At 42.1% G+C, this 23,686-nt stretch overlaps 1 protein-coding gene across 5 annotated transcripts in view; it reads right to left on the minus strand.

Annotated features, from left to right (window-relative positions):
* Nucleotides 1-2,258: 2,258 nt before the first annotated feature.
* sertad2b (SERTA domain containing 2b) overlaps nt 2,259-23,686 on the minus strand; it is a 33,006-nt gene continuing 11,578 nt past the window's right edge. For 3 of the 5 annotated variants that reach the window (XM_026355489.1, XM_026355493.1, XM_026355491.1), the window contains one exon: nt 2,259-4,950. In XM_026355489.1, coding sequence (XP_026211274.1) covers nt 3,654-4,950 — 1,297 coding nt within the window. In that variant the 3' untranslated portion in view covers nt 2,259-3,653. Of the gene's footprint in view, nt 4,951-12,899; nt 13,490-22,800; nt 22,881-23,686 lie in introns of those variants that run through there. The other 2 variants (XM_026355492.1, XM_026355490.1) reach the window with 2 other exon arrangements.

The following is a 23,686-nucleotide window of genomic DNA, read 5'->3' on the forward strand; positions in this document are numbered from 1 at the left end:
ATTTTATTATCAGCTTTTAAACATAGACAGGATCAGCATGATTGTGAATGTGTTGATGTGCATGATGTGACACAAGACGAGGCCGTAAACAGTATCAAACAGTAAGGAGACAAAGCAGACATGTACTCTTTTTACAGTTTATTGTATATATATATTTATATATATATAAAACTACAAAAGTAAGACTGTTTCAAATCCATAGACAGCTGTCCATTTATTTCATATATATCTACAGTCCACGTTTGGATCCCAATACAGTGATCAGCTGATCTCTCTGTGTGTGTTTGTGTTCTATTGCATAGAAAAAGGCACAGCTCTGAGGTCTGTGTAAAATACAGCCTTCGTAGAGGGAATCAGTCTTGACTGCAGTCAGTCTTTCCTGGCGAATCGAACCACCGCACACTTGGACAGCGCTAAAACAGATTCGGTAACAAACACTGATCGAAAAAGTCCCAGGAGCTTGAATGTTGTTCATACTATGTACATTAGTTTTGGCTTTGAAGCGTCTATGACAAGCTTTGGAGTCTTGACATCTGAAAGTTGGAGACGGGTTTCTGAGTATTGCTGCATGAACTGTTTGCCTTTAACTGGAAAATTATGAAAAACAAAAATAAAAACAAAATAAAAGAGTACAAAAGATGTAAAAAGTTGTGGCAGACGACCCACAAAGAAACAACAAGCAACAAACAAACAAACAAAGAAACAAGGTAATATAACTACCTATGTATATAAAAAATGGCTTCCACCCATAATTCCATGCTCAGATACATTCCTATCTGAAGTACATTCCTACCACACATTCTGTACACACATTTACAATCCAAATGTTCACTTCACATCAAAAATAAATATATTTACACAGAAAAGAAAAAACAACTATGAATAAATAACTTAATTGACAAAAAAAAAAACAAAACAAAAAAAAAAAAACAAGCACTCCAATAGTCAAACATAGTGAAAGAAATAAGACACAGTCGTCTACAAACAGTATTAGTTGGTGCTGCTGTCTGCTTGGCTCACACTCTGCTTTGAATTCAGTTAAAATGCAGGTCACTTGCATATGAGCTGAGGTCAAGTGCATTCTGGGTAACTAATTATTTTCCATTGAACAAATTTTAGTTTCTATAGCCTCGCCCCTATGAAAATGCTAATATAGCCAATTATGTTTACCAGCATGAACCTCTGCCAGAAATATCAATATCAAGCCATTTCACCTACCATAGAAAAGCTGTGTTGGCAGATACAGAGGTGTTATTTAAAACTTTACTAACTTTGAAGGAAAGGTCTATCCTAAATTATCGTCAACACCTGTAGTCCTGTACCTATCCTGTTGTGTCTGTCTGTGGTATCTTTTTTTATATTGGTGTGAATAGCTGGACGAAAGTAGATGATATGTGAAATGAGAAGAGCGCAGCAGTTACAACAGTGTTTCAAATGATTCTACATAATGTGTAAGGTGTTTGCAGTAATGAGCCCTCATATAATGATCACCTTACTTAGCTGTTTTCTTCCTTTGCATGGTGCATTTTAGCTTCTTTTAGCTCATTGTTGGTTTTCTCATCCACAGCTCTGCCATTATCTGCAACAGGTACTTGTGGTTTCCACCAAGAGCAGGTGGATACCACAACACAGCTTAAAAAACACAGCAGAGTGAAAGGGAACTTGAATATATCAGGTTGCCAACATGTCAACAAATGAACACTAACGCACACAATCGTTTCAGCCTCTTGCCTGTACCTGCTAAGCTCATCCGTGCATTTGTATCTCTTTTCACATGGAGCACCACAGTTAATAGCCAAATCTGTGAATGGGGGAGAGCTGTGATTTCAGCTAATACATTATCAAATGTAACACCCAACTACATTATTTAAAACAAAAACCTTGTGGGAAACATATGTAAACAAGACAGCAGGACAGCAACATTTGACTGATAAATTAAGAATCTGTGGACTGGTGAGATAAAAACACGCAGACAAATGTGAGGCATCACATTTTGACTTGTGTTTTGTGTGGTTGCAGTATGAGGTTAACACCGTGCTTTGGGTTTCCTACTTCAGTGGAAATCCAAGTTCAACTTATTTACAACACATTCTTAACCATCATGCCATTGTATATGTTAAAACATCCATGAGTTTTGGGTTAAGCTTCAAAACTGTACAGGACAATGTACAGAAATGAGCAGAACCCTGAGGTTTGGTATACTGGGCTTCTGTTCTTCTAAAAATACGGTGTAATACTGCATGTTGTGCTGTCATTTATCTGTCATTACTGTTGCTATTTCTGTAGGAACCAAATCAAAATAAGGCACTTCTACTAAAATATTCAATTTTCTTTGAGTGAATATAAGGAATTTTATGGAGTGACATCGGTGCCACAAAATATTTCCTGCAATGTGTGACAGCTGTATTGTTTAAGTTCAAATTTAGCATGAGTTTGGAGCAGAAAGGTTTAGGTTAGACTGACAGATCATCTACATCCGTCTGGGTGGCAAGGGTAGTGCTGCTGCTGCTGCTGCTGCTTCCAATGTAAACACATCCAGCTTTCCTGTGGGTGTACCTCATTTGAATTCTGCTGTAACTGAAGCACGATAACCAGCCCATATGACCGAGCTCATGTAAAATAGCATCCAGCACAGTTATATGTGCCTGCCAAGAAGGAAAGGAAAGAAATAGTCCTGAACTGAATTCATAGACATGATGTGTGCAAGAACAGACATCTACTTCTACCAAAAGAGTTTATCTAACAGCCAGGCGATGTGTTTTAGAGCTATTCCCAAAGCGTAATTATATAGCCAAGCTAATATGTAATGTAGCACACTGGTAAAACAATGGATTCCTTGTAAAAATGTTTTTAAGCTTGCTTTACAAACAAAACATAACATCTGTAATAAGATAAAGATTAAATAATTATTATTTGATCATTAGAAATTACCTTACTTAATAATAGTTTTAATACAATACAATAAATTAAAAAAAAATATTGAGGAGTGACCTCACTAGGCTGTTAAAGTGAAAAGAACAAGAAAAAACAAATACTGTAAAAACAGGAATTGAATAAGTGGTCATTTTTGAAAGGCACTCATCTGCTAAAAGCCGTGATTTCAGTGTGTGTATGTGTGTGCGTGTCATGTTCATGTGTGTTTGTATTTCTTTACCTGTGAGAAGAAGAAGAACTCACAAGGACAGAATGATTGCAAAAGTCATCCAGAATGAGGACAATTTGCAGGTCCTCTCTTTTTCTATGTACAGTTACTCCTTTAGGGTTAAGGCTCAGGCTTAGGTTCAGGGTAAAGATCAGAACTAGGATTAGGTTTAAAATAGGGTTAGGTAATGGAGTCAAAAGAGGTCCCTCACAAGTATAGAAATACAAATGCATGTGTAGGTTTGTTTCCCGGTTATTTCATTTCCATAATTGGAAAAGTGAGCACAGTGCATGCACAGTGTTGTGTAGTAGTAGTAGTTGTCATAGTAGTACTAATTGACATCACCATTGATGTTTACAATTACCGACCGCTGAAGAGAGTTTTTGAAAAACAAACAAACAAAAAACACATATAAACAATAACCAAGAAAACCCCCAATGCAATCCCAAATTTTCATTCCAGTCTGTTCACCAGAATAAACAGTTTGTCTTTCTGAGGTTGTATCAACCAGTTATGAACCCACCAACACCTCCATGATGTGGTCCAGTTCTGTCAGATCAATTTTGAAAGGCTGATTAGCTGAAACCTGGGGGGTTGGGCCACTATATGGCGACGACAGGGATTTGAGGAGGTCATCTGCAGTCACCACCGGCGACAGTTTGGCGAGACCACCGCCTGCTGTCATGCCCACAGCCCCGCCTGTCGTACAGGGGTCAAAGTCGTACATGGACGTGTCGATGTCGGCGAAAAGAACATCGTCTAGCGCCAAGTCTGAGAGAAACCCCGAGGGGGAGGAGGAAGAAGGAGAGGAAGGAGAGGAGGAAATGTCTACTAGGCCACCAGGAGGCAGTGTGGGCAGAGTGTCCATCGACCGGAGATCAGCACAGCGAGATTCTGCTAGCAATATGCCAGCTGCCTCTGGTTTAGCACCCATGGCCCTGCAGTCTTTGGGGTGGCCTCCTGTGGGTGCTGGGGAGAGGGGCGCTATGTGGGATGGCTGGGTGAGTGGTGTGGGAGCTGGGGAGGTAGTCACGGTCATAGTATTAGCTGCTGCTGTCCTTGTTATGGCTGTGGGAGGACCCAACTCCATGTCACTCAGAGTGGATGGGAAATCGTCATTGGACGTGGGTGGCACAGGGACCCTGGGGGATGCCTGGCTCAGAAGTGCTGAAGGTAATGAGGGGTTCAGCACTGGGGGAGGTGACAAAGGAGGAGTCGGTGGGGATGGAGTACAAAAAGCTGAATCTCCACCATCCTCCTCCAATAAAGAGGCTGGAGTGAGGCAGGATTCTAGAGGGGCAGGGCAGGCCTCTACATGGTTGGAACAAGCCTGAGATGCCTGACAATTGGGAGGCACCATTGGGTGGGGTGAAGGCGGTGGAGCAATCGCTGGCATCAACAGCGCAGGAGACTGGGATACCTGTGCTGTTGCTGCCGCTGACAAAACACCAAAGGACGGTGGCGCCTCACGGAAGCCCTCGTCCATGGGGTCATCAGGCGGTGGTGACGGTGGCAGGAGCAGCGGCCGCAGGGAGCCTTCTTGCTTGAGTTCCTCCTGGATGCGTCGCAGCATGTTGTTGATGAGGACGCGGCGTTCCAGGCTGGGCTCTCCAAGTGGCCGCTGGCTGTACAACTTCATCAGAGAAATGTTGAAGATGGTCTGGCGCTGCAAGGTGTAGGACACCTTTGACAGGCCTTCTGGGCCGAGGCCCGGTCCCCCTCCCGCCATAGACGCCTCCAGCGTTTTGCCTTCCAGGCCCTCTTCATCCTCATCCAGCTTCCGCTTCGCACCTTTACCAAACATATATCTGGAAAATAGAACCAAAGAAAGGTAGGAGTTAGAAGACAGCAACACATCATCTAGTGTTCAAGAAATCTGAACATATTTATATTGCTTGTTTTATGCTCCCAACAGGCTCAAATGCCAGCATTTCATCTACTATCATAGTGAAGAAATCAACGTATTTGACCAACATATTTCCTGTATTTTTTTTTTAAATACTCTTCCTTAATAACTAACTAAATACAGGGTTTCCCCACAGTGTAGCCAATTCAGAGCACTTCCGTGACCACAAACTCTTCCTCCTTCCTGGTTTGTGAACAGGTGGATTTAGACATGCTATTTTGTTTCCTGCCTGTAGAACACCTCATACAATTAGTGTGTTCGAAAGAAATTCACACTGTGACTACTGTGTTCTTTCCAAATCTAGTAGCATTTCTGGATCTTGGCATTAGATGTTAACATCTCACCTCACTTAAATGCAGACACTGCATATTCACCAGTGAAGTTTTCAGACTGCAAACCAGAAGCTTAGCCGTGGTGATTCAAGAAGCTGCTTAAATGCAACAAGCTTACAGCAACAGAGGATTAAAAAAAACATACACTGAAACTAAGAGCAGCTGCGATGGGAGCCTCACCACTGCATACTGTAGCCTAATATGTGTGCGCTCACACACACACACACACACACACACACACACACACACACACACACACACAGTTATGTAATAGTAGTCTTCCCTGCTGTACCACTGGATCATAGGGCAGATTTAAAGTCCAACCTCCCCTGTACCCTCCCTCTTCTTGCCATATTAGAATAGCACATTGAGTTACTTAGGGAGGGGGTGGGGCAGGGTGGGGGACAAGAGGCATACAGTAGGAGAGAAAAGAGAGAGAGCCGCAGCAGAGTCCTAAACATGCGTATTCCAGTAGTTTAACAGATCTCTATTGAATCAAACCATCTGATGGTGTCCTTACTGGTACTACAAAGGAAAAAAGTAAGAAAACAGGCATCACTGCAGTGTGTTTGACTCTAATACAGGCTGACAGGCTCATGCAGCCAGTTGCTGTCTACACATACACACTGCACATGCGTCCCCTCAGAGACACACACACACACACACACACACACACAGGAAGTGTGAGCTGCAGGCCCAGTCACCACGACTGGTTGGTTGCCATGACAAACAGAGTCAGCTGGGAATTCACCCAAAAAGATGACAAAGAATAGGACTGGGGAGAGGGTGTGTGGAAAGGGGGTGGGGGGAGCAGGAAGGAAGGAGGAGGAAGAGGAGGAAGAGGAGGAGGAACTGGTGGACTAGGTGAGAGACTAGTGTGGATGAGGTGGAAGGGAAAAGAGCTACGTTCTCTCCTCTCTCTACTAAAATTAATGTTGAAATTTCTTTCAGCAGTTTCTCTGCTTCAAAATAGCAAACTGCTATTTGCTACACTATGCTAAGCTAACCTAATGCACAGGTATTTAAGTCCATCCAAAGCTGACACACAGGCATAACAGTGGAACTGACTAATTATCTAACTTTCTGGAAGGTTAGTGTGACTCTAAAGAGTTTCACAGTGTTAGCTTTTTTTAGACATCAAATCACAGTAGTTAGCATTACAGTGGCAACCAACACGTTTTTCCGTTGTCACTTCCTACTTATTCAGGTCAGAATGGCTATAGTGGTGAGTCTGGGGAAGTAATAAGCTCCTCACAGCAGCAGCAATTTAAACCAAGGACCAAACTGTAAACGGGGCTTATAGAAAACATTTCTATACTTATACCTGCTTTGCTCAATGTGTAATTTAACAAAAAAAAAATCAGGACATTTGATGGCAGTTTCATGTTTGGAGCCTTGATTTCTAGTGTGCTGAGCAAAGGTGCCTGTCTGAGTGAGCATGTCCTATGTATATAAATCATATACAAGTTTCCAGAATCCTTTTTTCTATGGACCTTTTAGGAAAATGGCAAATCAGAATGTGTAAGGGACAAGACGAGAACAGAAGGAGTGAAAGAGAGAGCAAAAGAGTTTGTTTCAAAGCAGTTTGTGCCTGTGTGATTGAGGGTTGAAGCAGCTGTGCGTGTTTGACTCACTGACTCACGCACACACTCATACACAGAGAGCGCAGGGCTGACATAGCAGAGGTGCCCCACCCCTTACATTCCTCTACATTATCCTCCTCTTCCTTTTCCTTCTCCTCCACCTCTTCTCTTCTCTGCTCTACTTTACAGTTTCCATCTTTTTCGTCCTTCAGTCTTTACCTCTCTCATACACACACACTTACACCCCTCCTCCTCCCCTCCCTACACTGACTATCAAAGTTCACAGGCCCAGAACCATCCTACACCCTATGAGCCATGTCTAGAAATGAACACACCAGAAGAAGAAGAAAAAAAAAAAAAAAAAAAAGACATAAATGACTAAAGTAGATAAAGCAGTGGAGGAGGACTGTAGTACAAAACGGAGCCAGTTTTTACTCAAGGTCACAGTGACTTAAGTATCCTAAAACTATCTATTCCACGTGGTTGTCTATGTAGTAAATGCAAAAGAAGTCTGCGGAGAACTTTCTAGCGAAGAAGCACCCAGCTACAACTAGAAATCAATCAATGTGCAGTTTTGAAGGCCAATAATACCTGTGATATTTTGGACTAAAGCTCACAATAGTTCTTTTCTTTGAAAGTTTTGGAATTTGACAAAAAGCTGGTCAAAATTATTCGGTGTATCTATGTGTTTTCATATTAATATTTCTTATATGCCATTATGTACATGTACAGTGTGATCAATAGGGATGTAACAGTTCTGAACCACAACACACATTCATGTTCTCGTGTTCCACCTCCAGAACCGTGACAAGACCCCGTCCTCTCTCTTCCTACTGACTGCCTGATAAAGCCACCCCCACTGTCTCTGTTGCAGTGGAGTCTCCAACATATTATTGCTCATAATTACTCTCCCTACTCGATACAGTATCCAATAAATCTGACATATCTTGACGACCTATTAGCTGACATTGTGCTCAGGCTTTATGCTAATAAAGTGACTGACTGTTTCCAGAGTAACGTTGTATTCAGGGATAGTACTCAGTGTAGGTCATCTGTTTATTGAGAGGCCCCAACCCCCAAGATCTGAACCAAGTTGCAGATTTTTTGAATCATTACAACCCTAGTGATCACTTTTAAATCAAGTGTGGAATTAATCACACTAAAATCATATTAGAAGCAGACAAAGCTAACTAGAAAAGGTCTGTCTTTTAATAAAATGAATACAACTTGTGACGTGTTCCATTTCCTCCTTTTTTTCTTCACCTGAAAACCATCTTCAAAATTGCCCAACAGATACCAAACAAATCAAAATCAATATATAAGCAGTTGGTTCCAGCAGAGCGATATGATGTGAGAAAACAACTTCAGATAAGAATATCTCTTAAAATAAACACATCGCTGGTTTTGCCTAAAGCCTAAAATATCCCCAAATATCCTGATACAAACCAAAAGAACCAACCACGAACTGGGCCACCTCTGAAATTTAACTGTATCAATACACCTCGGCCCCCACAGCTTGTTCCATTAGAGATGAAAATTAACTACAATTGCTAAAGGCACAATACAATCAAACAGTATCAAAATTTGAAATTCTAGCTGAGAAAGAAAGGCCTACTGGTGGCTATGGGGAATGTTAGTTAAGATTACACGAAAAGTTGATGGTGACTTCAGGCAAGTGGGCCTTAATGGTAACATAATAATAACCAAAAGTCAATAGAAAATAAAGAACAAGCATAAATAATTAATTTAATGTATAAATGAGTGTTTTCTACATTTCAGTGTGAGGTATTTGTAGAGTGTGCCAACTGGGCTTGCACACACACATCGACATGTGGGCCGAGCGTGTTATTCCAGTAGCAGGTTGTAGTGAGTGCTTGTGTTGTATGGTAGTGCGGCACTAGTGGACAGACTCTGCAGTGATATTATGATCCTGTAACCGGATATGCTGGTTTCCATGCCTGAGCTGAACATCCACCCCTCCCCCTCACCTCTACATCAGGCTATTTCAGGTTCTCTGGATGCACACAGTAAGTACGGACATGCACTGCACACTAACACTGCAGCAGGTAGATGAATGTAACACCGTGTTGTATGCTTACTAGGCTGAAAAGTATTAATAACATTCACATGTGCACGGAGGCATACAGTAGCACACTTCACAGTCATGACTGTGCTTCCAATGTTCCTCCTTGCTGTAATGCATCTAGCTCTGCACATGAGGACGACACCATCCAACTCACGCGTGTGTGTCTATATTTTACTCACACAGACACACACAATGTAGAACTAGTTAACATGTTCCAGACAAAACCCAAAGAAAGAGATGCATTGTAGTGCTCGCTTGACCAGACTGACTACGTTCAAAAACAGCTATGCTTCCACAAACAACTTTAGATACAGTTACACCATGACGATAGCTACTGCTACTCCAGTTTTACAACTGCTACTACTGTTATGACTACTGCTGTTGCTACTACTATGCTGTCTACTAATACATGAATTCCGGTTTTATGACATTTTTGAGCACTTGCACACACGCACTGAAAGTGCTAAAACTAGGCTTAGTAATAAAGGATCTTCATCAACACCCTCGCCAGTAATTTCTCCACTAAAACATTCTACTTGCTTTTTTGCATAGCCTGTAATAAAACATGCAAATGGCTTGAACCAGGACAACACTCTATGCATGTCTTTTCCCAACAGCAGTGGCTGCGACTTTCATCCAAACGGTGTCTGTGGTACTTAAAAACCTGAAACATGGAAGTGACACCATCAAAACCGTGCAAGACCATCATTAAACAAATCAAGGTTCGCACGCATGGATTGAAAAGCAAAGGTCATGGCCTCAAGTGCATTTTTGCTGACACCTTCTAATATTACAGTATAATTATGAATATAAGCTACAGTATATTGTGGTTTAGATTGGTATTTGTGTTACCTTCAGTATGTTGTCCTTACTGGACAACAATAGGAAATCTGCATACCTGAGCCCAAAGACATATTTTTTTCTCTTGAACAACAACCAGGTAGGACAGAAAGAAGAGGACAGTCCAAACCAGAAGAAGAAGAAATACACCAATCATGCAGCTGGAAACAATGTCCATGTGTTTTTGTACGCAACAAATGTGTGTGTGTGTGTGTGTGTGTGTGTGTGTGTGTGTGTGTGTGTGTGTGTGTGTGTGTGTGTGCTCATAGTGATCATAAATGCTCACATGACAGGGGTCAGCTGGCAATCAGCTACACTCTCTTACATAATGACAGACCTGGTTACAAAACACTACACTCCTGCGCAATACATCCCATATTACAGCACCCCAATAATAAATAGACACTGAGATGAGCAGTGGCACGGCTAGGTGTATTTAAGCACTAAAAACTAAAATATAAATATTTAGCTAAAAGTGACACTAAAGCCTGCAAGATTTTGTTCCCTAGTTTTGGTGAAAAACAAATGCACTCCAGTTAGTTTTCCTAAAGCAATCCTAATGTTATTAATTTTAATAAAGTGTTAAGGGAATGTACAGCATTAAAAGTGCAAGTTATAGTGTCTCAGGGTACATGCTATAGTTTAGATCACCAGTGCTACGAGCAGAATTAAGGAGTAAGGAGTGCAAAGTGCAATTTCATTCCTGTTGTAATTACACTCACTTGCCAGGTTGTGCATGGTCGTAGTTACTAATTTTTAGTCTATTGTAACTGACAACTGGGGTGGATGAAATACTAAGATAGCTGCTGAGGAAAACAGCACCTCAAACGCCAGCAACCAAAGTGACCATAAATAATATAACCCTAGGCTTCGCTTGTAGCATGGCAACTGTGTATATATATTTATGCTCATCCACAGACTAAACCTCTGCACAGCCAGTGCACTGAACACTCAGTGATAACAGGGAAACCTAACATGCACATTTACTTAAACGCCTCCGGGATAAGATAAGATAGTTATGTTAGTTGAAGGGACAATTGACAAAAAAAAGTTTCATTCTCATGCCTCAGTTTCACAGAATTCAGGCATTAACTCACAACGACACACAACACACATGTGTGCATGTCATGTTTGTGGTCATTAGTGGATGCACACACAAACTCACTCACCCACTCTCACGCACACATGCATGCACACACACACACACACAAGTCTATAAATAAAAGGCGGAAGAAGAGCGCAGATTTAGGTCAGCAGACGTGTCTACATGCCGTTGAGCACTCCACTCTTTCCACTGAGCCTCTACAGGGGAGAAAACATAGCTTGACACTTCCAGTGACAAAGCCTCAGAAACTACAGAAATCTACGGCGGCAATACGTGTGATTACTGACTGTACAGTAGTACCCCACTTATTACTGCAGAATCTGCCTTATTACTGCAGCATGCACCGTATCGCAGCATTATCAGCTTTATTACCCTAGTGCCCACCTTGTTACAGCAGCAGCAGAAGCTTCAATGCTGCAAGTGTCATCATTTTTACTGCAGGCACCACTCGTATAACTTAAGTATAATCCTTATCATTGCAGTGCAAGCCTTATTACTGCATTAGCAGCCATATTGCTCCACTGGAAGATTTATTACTATTACTACATATAGGTATTCAGGCACTAAAGGTATGTATTATATATTAGCCTGCTACATCGATCCGGTCCATCCGGTGCAACAGAACTCTTCTATTACCATATGTTCAAGGCTTAGAGATTGACAATATGCCTGGAGCTGTCACATCTCCCATACATTTTCAGTCTATAAACAAAGCCAGTGAAAGTATTTCTTAAAAACAATTTAGCTAAATTCACAAAATTTGTCTGAAAACCAAAAAAGAACACAGGCTGAGAGAATATTTAATAGGCTTGGAGGGTCTACCGGGTTCTACAAAAAAACCAGAATGAATATTTTTCCAGTCTGTTTTTCCAGTTCAGCAGTAAACAGAGTCTCAGCATCTGCCACGTTTGTTGCTGGAATTGTTGCAGTAAATAAAAACGGAGAAATATAAAATCAACACTTTTAAATGTACCCTGGTCCCTTCCCGGAGTCTGGGGATCTCCTAAGGAGTTCCCCACTCAGCAGAAACTAGGCTTTCCCCCTTCTCACTGCATCACATGAGTCTATACTCTGCCCTCTGCCAAAATCAAGAACATCTGATGTGACCTACGTGCAGCTTGCGGGCCACACAGCACGGGAGTGACAAAGTGGCGAAGAGGTTAGTGTGAGAGCAGACTGCTGTGTTGTGGTGCCTGTTATGAAACGAGAGGCCCCTCCACTCACAGCAGCAACACAGACTGAGACAGTCCCAAACACCGGGGACCAAATCACTGCAAAAACACATTTCCCCACCTCGCAGCACTTTCCAGTCAACAATTTAAAGAAATGTACAGTGTGCTTGCAAATGACATTAATGTGGAGATGAAGACCATTTCATCTATGTGCTGTTGTTGACATGACACGTACCTTTACAAATGCAGTTTTCACCCATTGACATGTAAGAGTATTTGTACAGATTTAGGTCATTACTTTAGCACTGGGGAACTCATTATGTGCAGTTATTCATTTATTTCTTATTATTCCACATAGCAGGCCCAGACGAGTAGGCTGTGTACAGATGGCTAAGCGTATTTGGGAAAGCAGTCGATGTATTTTAGGCTCCAAAGTTTAACAGACACACTGCTCGGGCTGGAAAGTGGCGGCTCCAGACACTGGAACGAGTTTCGGCAGAAACACGTATAAGTATAGCGGGAACAGGTATTGACAGGTATCATGTATTTGATACATAAAACCAAAGTTAACAGTGCCTAACTTTGCTAAAAGGTCCCGCTGCCCACAGCACCACTGAAACACCAGTCCTCACCGTGTCCATGATTCATTACAAATAGGTTACGCCAGCCTGCCTTAATGGTACTTCCTCGGCGCGTTATAGTGGCTCTTTGAAATATTGAAACCGTGTCTTACCACATCCAGGTCCGCCGGAGTTTGAAAGAGAAACATGGGTGGGTATTTAAACAGTCCTGTCGGCCACAGAAACACGAGCCGTCCTCGCTCCCGGAGACTCTGTCACACAATGGCGCTGATGAGAGCGGAGCTCTGCCTCCGCTCGCAGGACCGCTGGTGCCTTCACGAGCCGCAGGACACACTCGCGAGCAGAGCTGCACGTGCGCCCGCCGTCCCGCTGTTTTTGCGCGATTCGACGCGCGAAGTGCGCGAGCTCGAGGGCGCGCGGAGAACGCAGGGCCAACGTGCTGCATTTAAGTAAACAACGTGGACCTCGGGGAACTTCGGCGGCGCCACCAAAATGCGTCCCACTTCAGCCAGCACTCGGCGTTTGAGGCTTCAGCCGTCCGTGCAGACGCTTCCTTAAAGGTTAGACGCATTAACGTGGCTGTTCGAAGACGTGGTCTGCACAAAACTCTTAGCCCACAGCCAAATAATTACACATGACACACTAACGTGTTATAACAACGGCATAATTACTACCCATGCAGAATCCATTTTGGTAGGGCTGCGAGGTTAACGAGGAACACGTGAAGGCAGCTGGAGAAGCTGAAACCGAGCAGCTGCCCCGAGAAGTGGCGTCAACTCCGCTCCGCCCACACACACACACACACACACACACACACACACACACACACACACAATGTGATCTGTAACACTGTATCTGTCTTTCTTTCTTCCTCTTGATATAAGACTAGTTAATACAACATATTCAAAAGTGCCAAGTGGAAGCATATAAACAACTATATACATACATATATATATATATATATATATATATATATATATATATATGTATGTATATGTGTGTGTAAAAATGTTTCATCTTTTTTTTTTCGTTTCCTGAAAACTTCAAAAAAATCATTTCAGTGACTGAGATCAACACTGAGGAGCGAGTACTGGACTCACGGTGCGGGTTGGTTAGTGATGCCCGTCCTACCCAGCAGCAGATGGCCGGGAGACGTCCGGTACACTCGAACAAAACCCAGCAGAGTCTGCTCCTTACAGACAAAAACACCAGTGGAGCATCCTGGGGCACAAAACGGGCATTTTGGACCGTTTGTGCCCCCCGATGCCTCCTGCTACACGCGCTTAACCCAGTTGTGCACTGAACACACTTGTAGACACAATACACAAAAAGTGTCCGTCTGTTTTTTTTCTTCTTCTTCTTCTTCTTTTCAGCTTGTCTGCGTCTGTGGCCGGGACAGGCTTTGATCAACCTGCTGTTACAAGAATTTCCATCTATCGGAGTCCAGTGTTTGAACTCGACTGCTGGCACAGAGTCATTAGGTTTTTCATTTTATGGGACATAACAGGGTGCACTAAAACTCTCGCTAACAGGACAATAGGTTCACAAGTCACATCATGTTTGTACTGGTGCCTTCAGACAATCTTCCCTCGACGGAGCAGTCCATTAAAAGTGGACGGTGCAAAGCAGCTAATAGGCTGAAATCGGTTCCTCCATACTGGACCCAGGCTCTGTGTTCTCTCAAAGGTCAGCACAGTCAACACGGATGCTATTGGTCAACAGTGCAAATGTGCTGGTCAAAGGTCTCCGAAGTTTAACACAACACCAAATATTTGTGCTGATTTATTTTGTCCATGGAACTGGATCCATCATTTACAGCTGCAAGTTGCATGTGAAATGTTGCCATTGAATATACTGGTGTTAACAGGCTTCAAGCGGACCGGCTCGGTGGACAGTAGGTCCGTTTTATTAAAACTGACTCAGTGTAAGAACCAATGACAACAGTCGGTCAATAAAAAGGAAAAGTCTTATTGTCATCATGCATACAGCTTAGCCTGAATGAAACCTCAGCTGGAGTGTGGCTGACAGGCGCGTTAGCCCGGGCAGCTCCGTGTGCGCACGCATACGGCGCTTCTGTGGTGAATGGAGTTCTGATTTTAGTCCTGTGTTCATCTCTCTGGACTGTGAGTTGACTCATGAATGCTGAGCAGCGAGGAGGGATGGCTCTAAATAAAGATTTCAGGTCAAAAACAGGAAATGGCTCAGTGAACAGGGAGGGCAGGGCCATAGCAACACCAACTGGAGAGCTGCACCCACAACATCGCTCCCTCCCTCCCTCCATCTATCTTCATGTATTTCTCCCTTGCTCTTCTTTTATGCCCATGTCTGTGTAAAATGTGCTCCTTTTCTTGTCTTCCCTCCCTTTTTGCCATCTCTGTTTCTGCATTTCTAATTACACGTAGCATGTAAGGAACACTCGAGTCATTCAAAATGCAGTAAATGCTGCTGTTATAGGCCTCTTTGTCTATGTTTCTCTGTGCATGTCTCTAGTTGTCACAGTCAGCATGAACCTGACTCACTGTGAGTTCACTGGCCCCACTCATTGCTCCAGTCCGGGCTACGTGTTGCTCATCCATTGCTGTGTTGCACCTTTGGGTGGCAACTCTCAGGATTACGACTGTGGCCAGAATTAGCTCGCCAACGGTCAGGTTCTTTTTATGCTCGCTGTGGCAGCACACTGGGCATTTCCATATCATCAGGGTCTTTGAATCAACTAGATACCGGAGCATAAAAATGTGACACAAACATAACTGGAATAACTGATTCATATGCATGTGCACGTTCGTTATTCATCAGTGATGTTCATGTGTGCACGTTATTGATAATGTCTTCCGTTGTGTATTTGTGTTAGTAATAAAGGAATCACTAATGAGACTATGTTTGACTTAATAAATTCAATAACAAACAGCTATGATTGTACAATAAACAGTGTACTAATCCACTACTATCACTTTTACTACTAACCTCGGTTATTACACTAGTGACCACCACTCAATTACTTACAAGGAGCAGGATTTTATGAACTATTATAACAAGAATAAATGCACCAATTAGCATTATGACTACTAGTTGCCAATCAAATGTCCAGAGTTGATTGTAGTATTTAGTGTGTGCTTAAATACAATAAAAGGATGAGTATTGCATATTCACATCCTAAACAAAACAAACAATCTTGCACAGTTATGACAGAGCAACCTATATGTAAAACAATATAATGGGTTATTGGAATCAGCCACCACCAGAACAGAAATTGCTGCTTACATTTCATAGATCTATGCAATCTGTGTTATGAGAAAACTCTTACATGGACTTTAAAAACACATGTGCACGAAGGCGCTTACAAAAACAAAAATGCAATTAAGATGCATTGGGAATTGTAGGATGCACTAGTAGACTGCAAAAAAAAAAAAAAAAAATCATATTCAACAGACATAACAAGATAACACAGTTGATTACTTTTCTAGGACTATCTCAAGCCTGTGTGTGATAAAAGCAAATAATTGCACATTAAAGTCAAGGAACAGACAAAATACCATAAACACTACTCGACAGTAACATGGTTAAATGTATTTTTGGAGAGATGGTGTCAGGCAGCTATTGATACAACTCAGTGGTGAGGCGGGAGAGCACGCTCTGTGGGGTTGTGTAGTATAAGCTGCATTACAGTGAACAAGCACTCCTAATATTTGACTCCTATCTTATTGCACTATTATGCTGTTGCACTCTCAAGTCAACAATGCTGCTTCCAGATCTGAAGCAGAACATTTCTTCTTTCAAATTGGAAGTGATTCAGGGATAGGTGCACAGATAGGGTGGGCCCAGTTTAAAATACTAAACCAGTCAAATAGTTAAAAAACAAAGCAAGAGAAATAAAGTTCACACGCTAGAAACATTCATGTGTGCTGGCAGATTTGGAGAGGGTGTGTGAAGACGACCAGAGAATATTATTAATACTACTAGACATGGGTGTGGCACACACGCCAGCCCAACATGGAGAGAAAGAGAGAGAGAGAGAGGGGAGACAGGGAGGGGGCTCCACACTGAAAACACCCATCTGCCTTCTTTCCCATTCTCTCTCCCTCTCTCTTTGTCATTGCCTCCTCCTCTTCTCTCTCTTTGTCTCTCTCCAAGTTTCTTTATGGGTGTCCATCACTCTCCCTCTCTGGCCCGCGCTCGGCTTCTGCCTCGATTACATACGTCCAGCCGCTTGATGCAGCGTGATGCATGGGATCCATGTGCGGTGCCACAATTCTGTGCTAGACTATTTTGATCGATTTAAAAACAGTAAAACATAGAAACGTACCCCCCCCCACCCCTAACACCACCCACACACACACACCTACACAGACACATATACACACACACATCTTTCTTCTCATTACACTGAGACTTGAAATGTTTGCTAAGTGGCTCAACTCACGCACTTCAAAAGGGGAAGTAGGAGTTAGTAAAGCAAGTCAGTCTCCTGCAGTGCTGCCATTTTAGTCAAATACTGTATGTAGTAAAAAAATATATAGTCTTGTCACCAAGACTCAAAACTTTCACACTAGTGGTTTCTTGTAAGTGTTGTGAGAGTCAGCAGCAGCTTTCCAGAATTTATGTTATGTGGAAATGAGAATAAGGCAAGCAACTACTAATACTACTGTACAATTGGACGAGCATGAACTTTCACTGCAATGTCGCTGTCCCAGCGATAGCAGCCAATCATTTTTAATGGAAACCCAGCAAGACAGGCAAGAGCCGATCGGGCTCTTCTTTACTGCGACGGAAACTGAAGCACGTTACTAAGAAGCTGATGGTAAAAAGAACCATTTTTAAAAAACTGTCTCAGAAATACAGCTCTGCCTGAGCCAAGATGTACGTAGTTGGTAGTGTGAGGTTCCTGACCTCAAACTGCTACATCCTCGTAACCACATTAATTCAAAAACCTACATATATATATATACACACATGTATGCAGTGATCTATCCAACACTATACATTAGTGAATCACTATGTTTGGGATAATGGTGTCTACTGTCCACTGTATGTACTCCAGGCTGATAAAATCATACTTGGATGGAAAAAACACTACCGCTCGCAAGTTGAAAATAAATGAATCACAGACAATTTTATCCGTTTTACAAACAATTTAAATTAGTCAGGCCTCTATGCAAAAATGTCGATCATACTTACAAACATTACATACAAACTTTCATTAGAGACCCATCGGTCTGTTGTTGTCCTTAAAAAGGAAGGTGACTTGTCTTGTTAGAAATTGCAAGAAAACTTTCTTGAAAATTTCTTAACATGCTGTTAACTACTCCCTTCAGAGAGCAGCATAAACTGGCTCTAACAGGGACAGAAAAGGGAGTGGGAGGTCCCGATGCACAGAAGACAAATATCTGAGTGTGCAGTTTAAGGCAAAGTCGCCTCACAACTGGCAGCTGCACTAAATAGTAAAGGTCAAACACGAATGTCAGCATCAACAGTGAAGAGGAGACTTCAGGATGCTGGACTTCATGGCAGGAAAGAAAAAGGCGTATTTTACACTGGCTATGGAGATGGGCATTGGACACTGGAAGACTAGAAGAAGGTGTTGTCTACAGATGAGTCCAAGTTTGAGGTTTTTGGATCAAACAGAAGAACATTTGTGAGATGAAGAGCAAATGAAAAGATGCTAACAGTGCTTAATACCTTTGGTCAAGTATGGTAGAGGCAGTGTGATGGTCAGGGGGTGCTTTAGAGGTGGTAAAATAGGAAATTTGTACAGAGTGCAAAGAACATTGAGGAAGGAAAGCTGTCAAAGTTTACAGCTAGAATGCCTAATGAGGGCAAAGTTTAAAAACGTAGTCATCATTTTGATTAAAAATCATTATTTCTAACTCTGACAATGCCAGCATGTCCCCTTCTTTCATTATATTTTCTATTCAGACAGATTTCCTTGAAAACAATAAAATATCTAAGTGATCCCAAACTTTAACAGTAGTTTATATCTGCTACCAATATATTGTTTCTTAATGTTGGTGAACACCATACAAAGCCAACATTTACTGGAAATAATGCTAATGTCACGTTTTGTACGCACATCCAGAGCCTGATATGTCATATTTTTGTGTAATATTCCTTCATTGTTGCTAAAAAAAAAACATTTTTGGCCCAGAGTAGAGCAGTCAAAGTAGGTGGCCTAACACCTGGATGGTTCTGCTCTTTTTATAGGTTTTCTTATCGATATGAAAAACAACATATGTCTGAGCCTTTAAATGCATTTGTTATTCATACTATGAACAATCTGAGGGTTTTCATAGAGTCATAGTTTTACTGAAATTCATCCTGCCTGTGAATAGGCAGAAGAGTTTAGGGATATAAATAGCAAATTGTTAGGGTGCTCCAAACAAATCTTTTCATCTTGCGAGAGGGCTTGTGCCGTGACTGAGAACAGAGAAAAAGACAGTAAGAGAGACGGAGGGAGAGAGAGAGAGAGAGAGAACGGGAGGTGTGTTTACTCATGTCTGTGTGACGCCTCCAGTGTCAGGTGACTTACAGGAAAGAAGTTGTTGTTCTCTTTCTCTCTCTTGCCCTTTCTCACTCTTTATCCAAGTAGAAAGTGTCAAACACCAATCTAGAGTTAACCCATCTAGATCATATTAGACGAGGAGTGGTTTGATTTTAACGCTTTCGCTGTTGAAATAAAATTTTAAATGAAGTACGCGTCATTGTGCCAATCAGTTTATGCCAGACATTATGAGACACTCAAAAAAATCATTTTAGACATGCAGTACTGTATGCTTTAATGGCTTTTGGCTCAGTTCACCCAACTCTTTCAGTGTGTGTGTGTGTGTGTGTGTGTGTGTGTGTGTACCCGTCCATAGCAAACTGGTGAGTGTGACACATTCCAGTTGGACAACTCACTGATAGTCCAACAGTATATGGAACACAAATACCTCTGGTCACTGGGGGAAAGTCAACAAAAACACACTGATAGTAGACACACAGTTGCCACAATATGATGTTTTTAAGAGACCAGTTTTCTGGGTGTAGTGAGTGGTAGTGTAAGCAGAGATGGTTGTAGGTTTAAGTAGAGGAAGTAGTAGAGGTGGAAGTAACCACTGGAAGTAGTGAGGATGGTAAAGGAGCCAGACAGAGCAGCAAAAAGTGTAGTAACGGTAAAACCTGCCTGTTATACAAGAGTGGATTTGCATTTGTGGACATTCCAGCCCAAATACTTCTACCGACTTCCTTCTAACACCACATTCTGCAGCGTCTTTTGAAGCGCACTTCAAGTTAAAGTGAACTGCAATGAAATGCAAATTCTGTGGAAAGAGATACCGTAGCTGAAAACAGGAAGGTCATTAATCTTCGAGAAAAAGCGAGCCGACTCACAAGTCATGGCACAAGGAAACAGCCGCAGCAGTACGGCTTTTCGAGACCAGCAGCCAGCAACTACAGTTTGGCCGGTTGTCCATCTTTCTTTTCTCTATTTTTCCGCCCTCTTAACAGTTTATTTTACTAACCCTTCTCTCCCTTTGAGCCACGACATCCACAGAGTGCTGTTTTCCCCTGCATTTGAGTCTTGAAGCCGTGTCAGAAAAAGTAAAGGTCTTATTCCCATAACTAGAACGTGGATATGTTTGTTTAACAATCTGTACACCTCTACAACAGGCAGGCTCTGCAGAGTTAGCATGGCTGACTGACAGTTTTGACAAGTGCCCGAGTACAACTTCTTCTCTCATCTGAAAGGCTTCTTCAGTTCTAACTGACCGGTTTATGAGTTCCAGGATTGTGAATCGATTTCCCACCTGACCGACGTGTGTGTCATTATAAGGGGTCACATGCAAACAGCTTTAAACTGGCTGGGATGGGATATCAGGTGATAAGTGCTGTTCAAAGACCACCCCTGTCTACGACACCACCTAAAGAAAAGCTGCACACCTTCCAATTTAAAAAGCTTGTTGACCAGTAGGTTGATAATGATAAATTCTAGACTATTTGACCTTAGCTGACATTAGTAGATATCTTGAGTTCAGGCTTTAGTTGGTACATTAAGGATTCATCATGTGCCATCTATGAAAAACACACTTCTGCTCCCACAGTTCTGCTTTGAGCATGTACTTGTCAGACCTCAACATGTATATGTCAAACTTCCTCTAATGTTACATTCAGATCATACCGTCTCCACGTGAAGGATGATGAGCAAGGCCTCCTGCTTGATTTTATTCTGAAGAAAATGGTTTCGTTCTAGTCACAGTCATGTTTTAACTTGTTTGGATCATGGTTTCGCACAATGAAAACACCCACTTTCCCCTTTCAGGAAAATCACACGCACACAAAATAACAGTTACCAACAATAACAAGTGATTATGTAACTCATGAAAGAAGAAATAATACATTGCCCCTCAGTATAACAAATAAAAACCTCAATTCATAATTAATGAAACACGTTCTTTCTCTACTACTATACTATACTGCACCAGCCTTGTGGTACTCTACACGGCACCCCATGTCATACCCCAACCTGATGGGCATTTCTCCAAAAATGTAACTATACATTGCGGCAATGCAGAGTGCAACAACTGTGATTGGTCCACTAGATAGCATTGCATTTCCTCCTACACATCGAATACATACCGTCTCCTCTGACGTCTTCTCTCTACTCTTTGTTGCATCAATTTCAGTAAAAGTGGCTGCTGTTAAACATCTATTTGCTCTTACTGCCACAGTTTCAGTTTCAGTCGCTATTGTTTGTAGTACCCTAAAATAAGGCAATGCAGTGGCAAAGACATTGAACACAGCGACAGTGTAAATGATCGTGGCGGCATAACCTACAGTGTAAAACGACCGAGTCAGTGGGGAAGCATGAATATAATTTATTTTATATTAACAGCATGGATGCACCATTCAGACTCTTTCAGTTCCAATACTGATCCAATCCAATTGTTAAACTAACAAACTGAGTATCTAGACGTATGGACGACAATGAAGGCACCAACCTTGATTTAAACATTGCAATCAACACATAAATGACGTACTTACTGAATTATTTATTATTAAAATAAATAATTTAGCCTCAGCAGCAACTTCAAACAGGATTATAAAATAAACAGGAGTCAAATGTCTTCATAAACGTTAAACGTACCAACAGGGATTCAACTCCAATATATTCATCAGACACGCACTGGAACCCTGAACACATCTAGACATTACCCATTGGGCCCAATAGCCAATTATTAATCATGGGTACTATTAGTAAATATTAGCAAACTTTATGTAAATATGCTAACTGATCATAATCAGATACTTTGCTGACCGCATTTATTGTCATCCTGTTATTTTCTACCAAACACTCATGTTTTGTTTTTTTGGGTGGGGAAGGGGGTTGTTACAGTCTTAGTTATGAGCAATAGTTCATGGAGGTTGATGTGAGCAAATTTGCTTATTTTTGAGAGATTTAATCATGTGATACCGACATTATTCAACTGGTCTGCTGACTTTTGGTTTCTCATGCAGTTGTTACACTGTGTGTCGGGTATTCATCATCATTTTGTTATTGTCACTTTTGACCACAGTGGTCAACATACTGTACATTACAGGGTTCTTTTCCCAGTCTTTGATATGAGCATTAATCAAGGTTATCAGATCACACATTTGTTGTGATCAGATTGCTGTACAATAATAATAATAATAATAATAATAATAATAATAATAATAATAATAACAATAATAGCCAAATTATCATTTTAGTCACCATCACTTATTGAAACCAGATTACACTAATCCTGTTTTATGTTCTAAAGAGCACAGTTGACAGTTTCTATCAATGTACATATGTTTTAAATGCTGCATTGCTACATATCAAATCAGTAATCTGAGTACAGCACGTACCAGTTACATGCACACTAATCTATTACTTCTTACTCCTGTTGCTACCCTCCCACGCCTGACCAGACTGGCTGAGTCAGCTCTGCTGCTCTATCACGATTCAGCCTGACACACTTTCCCTCCCTCAGTCCCCCCCCCCCACTCTCCTTCATGAATCTCTTCATTCACTCTGAGCTGTGTTCAAAAGTTTCTCACCTCTCCGCTCTCACTGTCAGTCTCTTTCGGTTTTGTCCGATTGCGATCGCTCCCCGTCCATCTCCTTGCAATGAGATATAAACATCCCCCCTCTTCTCTTCCTGGCTTTTCTCCTCCATTTCATTCTTTCGACCCCCCGCCCCTCCCTCCCTGCTGGCTGCCTTCAGGGTAGCAGAAGGGAAGTGAATGGCTTCAGCCCTCCCAGCTGGTCCCATCACCCAGCAACCCAGAGCAAAACAAAAGAACACACACACACACGCAAACAGGCAGGCAGCGCGCACACACAGCCGGGTTCACCAGCAGATGAGTGTAAGCATGTTCCTAGACACATGTGGACACATATGCAGATGAATGCATGCACACACACACACACACACACAGACACACACACACACACCCCCACCTCTGCCACCCCAAATTCACATCCACAGCCAGCCAGCCGTCCCCTGCAGACTCCCACCCATCATCTTTCCCTCCTGTCCCCCACCCATCAACCCCTTCTCCCCTCCTTTGCACCCTCTCTAGACACCCAGTCCTTTGTCCACACTCTGCTCTGCACACACATATGAAAAAAAAAAAACATATTTAGTGGAAAAACACATGAACATGTGTTGGTCAAACACAAAGCAGGGAGTGAGTGCACTGTGTCCATTTGTTTTTGTCGTGCTCACACACATTCATTTACATACATACAGAAAAAAACTGCAACCCAGCACCCAAACACAGCCTGATTGTTATTTTTAATTCTGTAAGTTGCCTGCAGCAAATCAGAGCTCAGGAAACCCGCACAGTCATGTGTGCACTTGTAAACCCAAACTCCTATCTGAGATCTACTGTTAAATATCATCAGTGTGTGTGATGGTCAGTGCACTACATGAGTTGTTTT

This window comes from Anabas testudineus, chromosome 15 (assembly GCF_900324465.2).
Source record: "Anabas testudineus chromosome 15, fAnaTes1.2, whole genome shotgun sequence".
Taxonomy (NCBI): domain Eukaryota; kingdom Metazoa; phylum Chordata; class Actinopteri; order Anabantiformes; family Anabantidae; genus Anabas; species Anabas testudineus.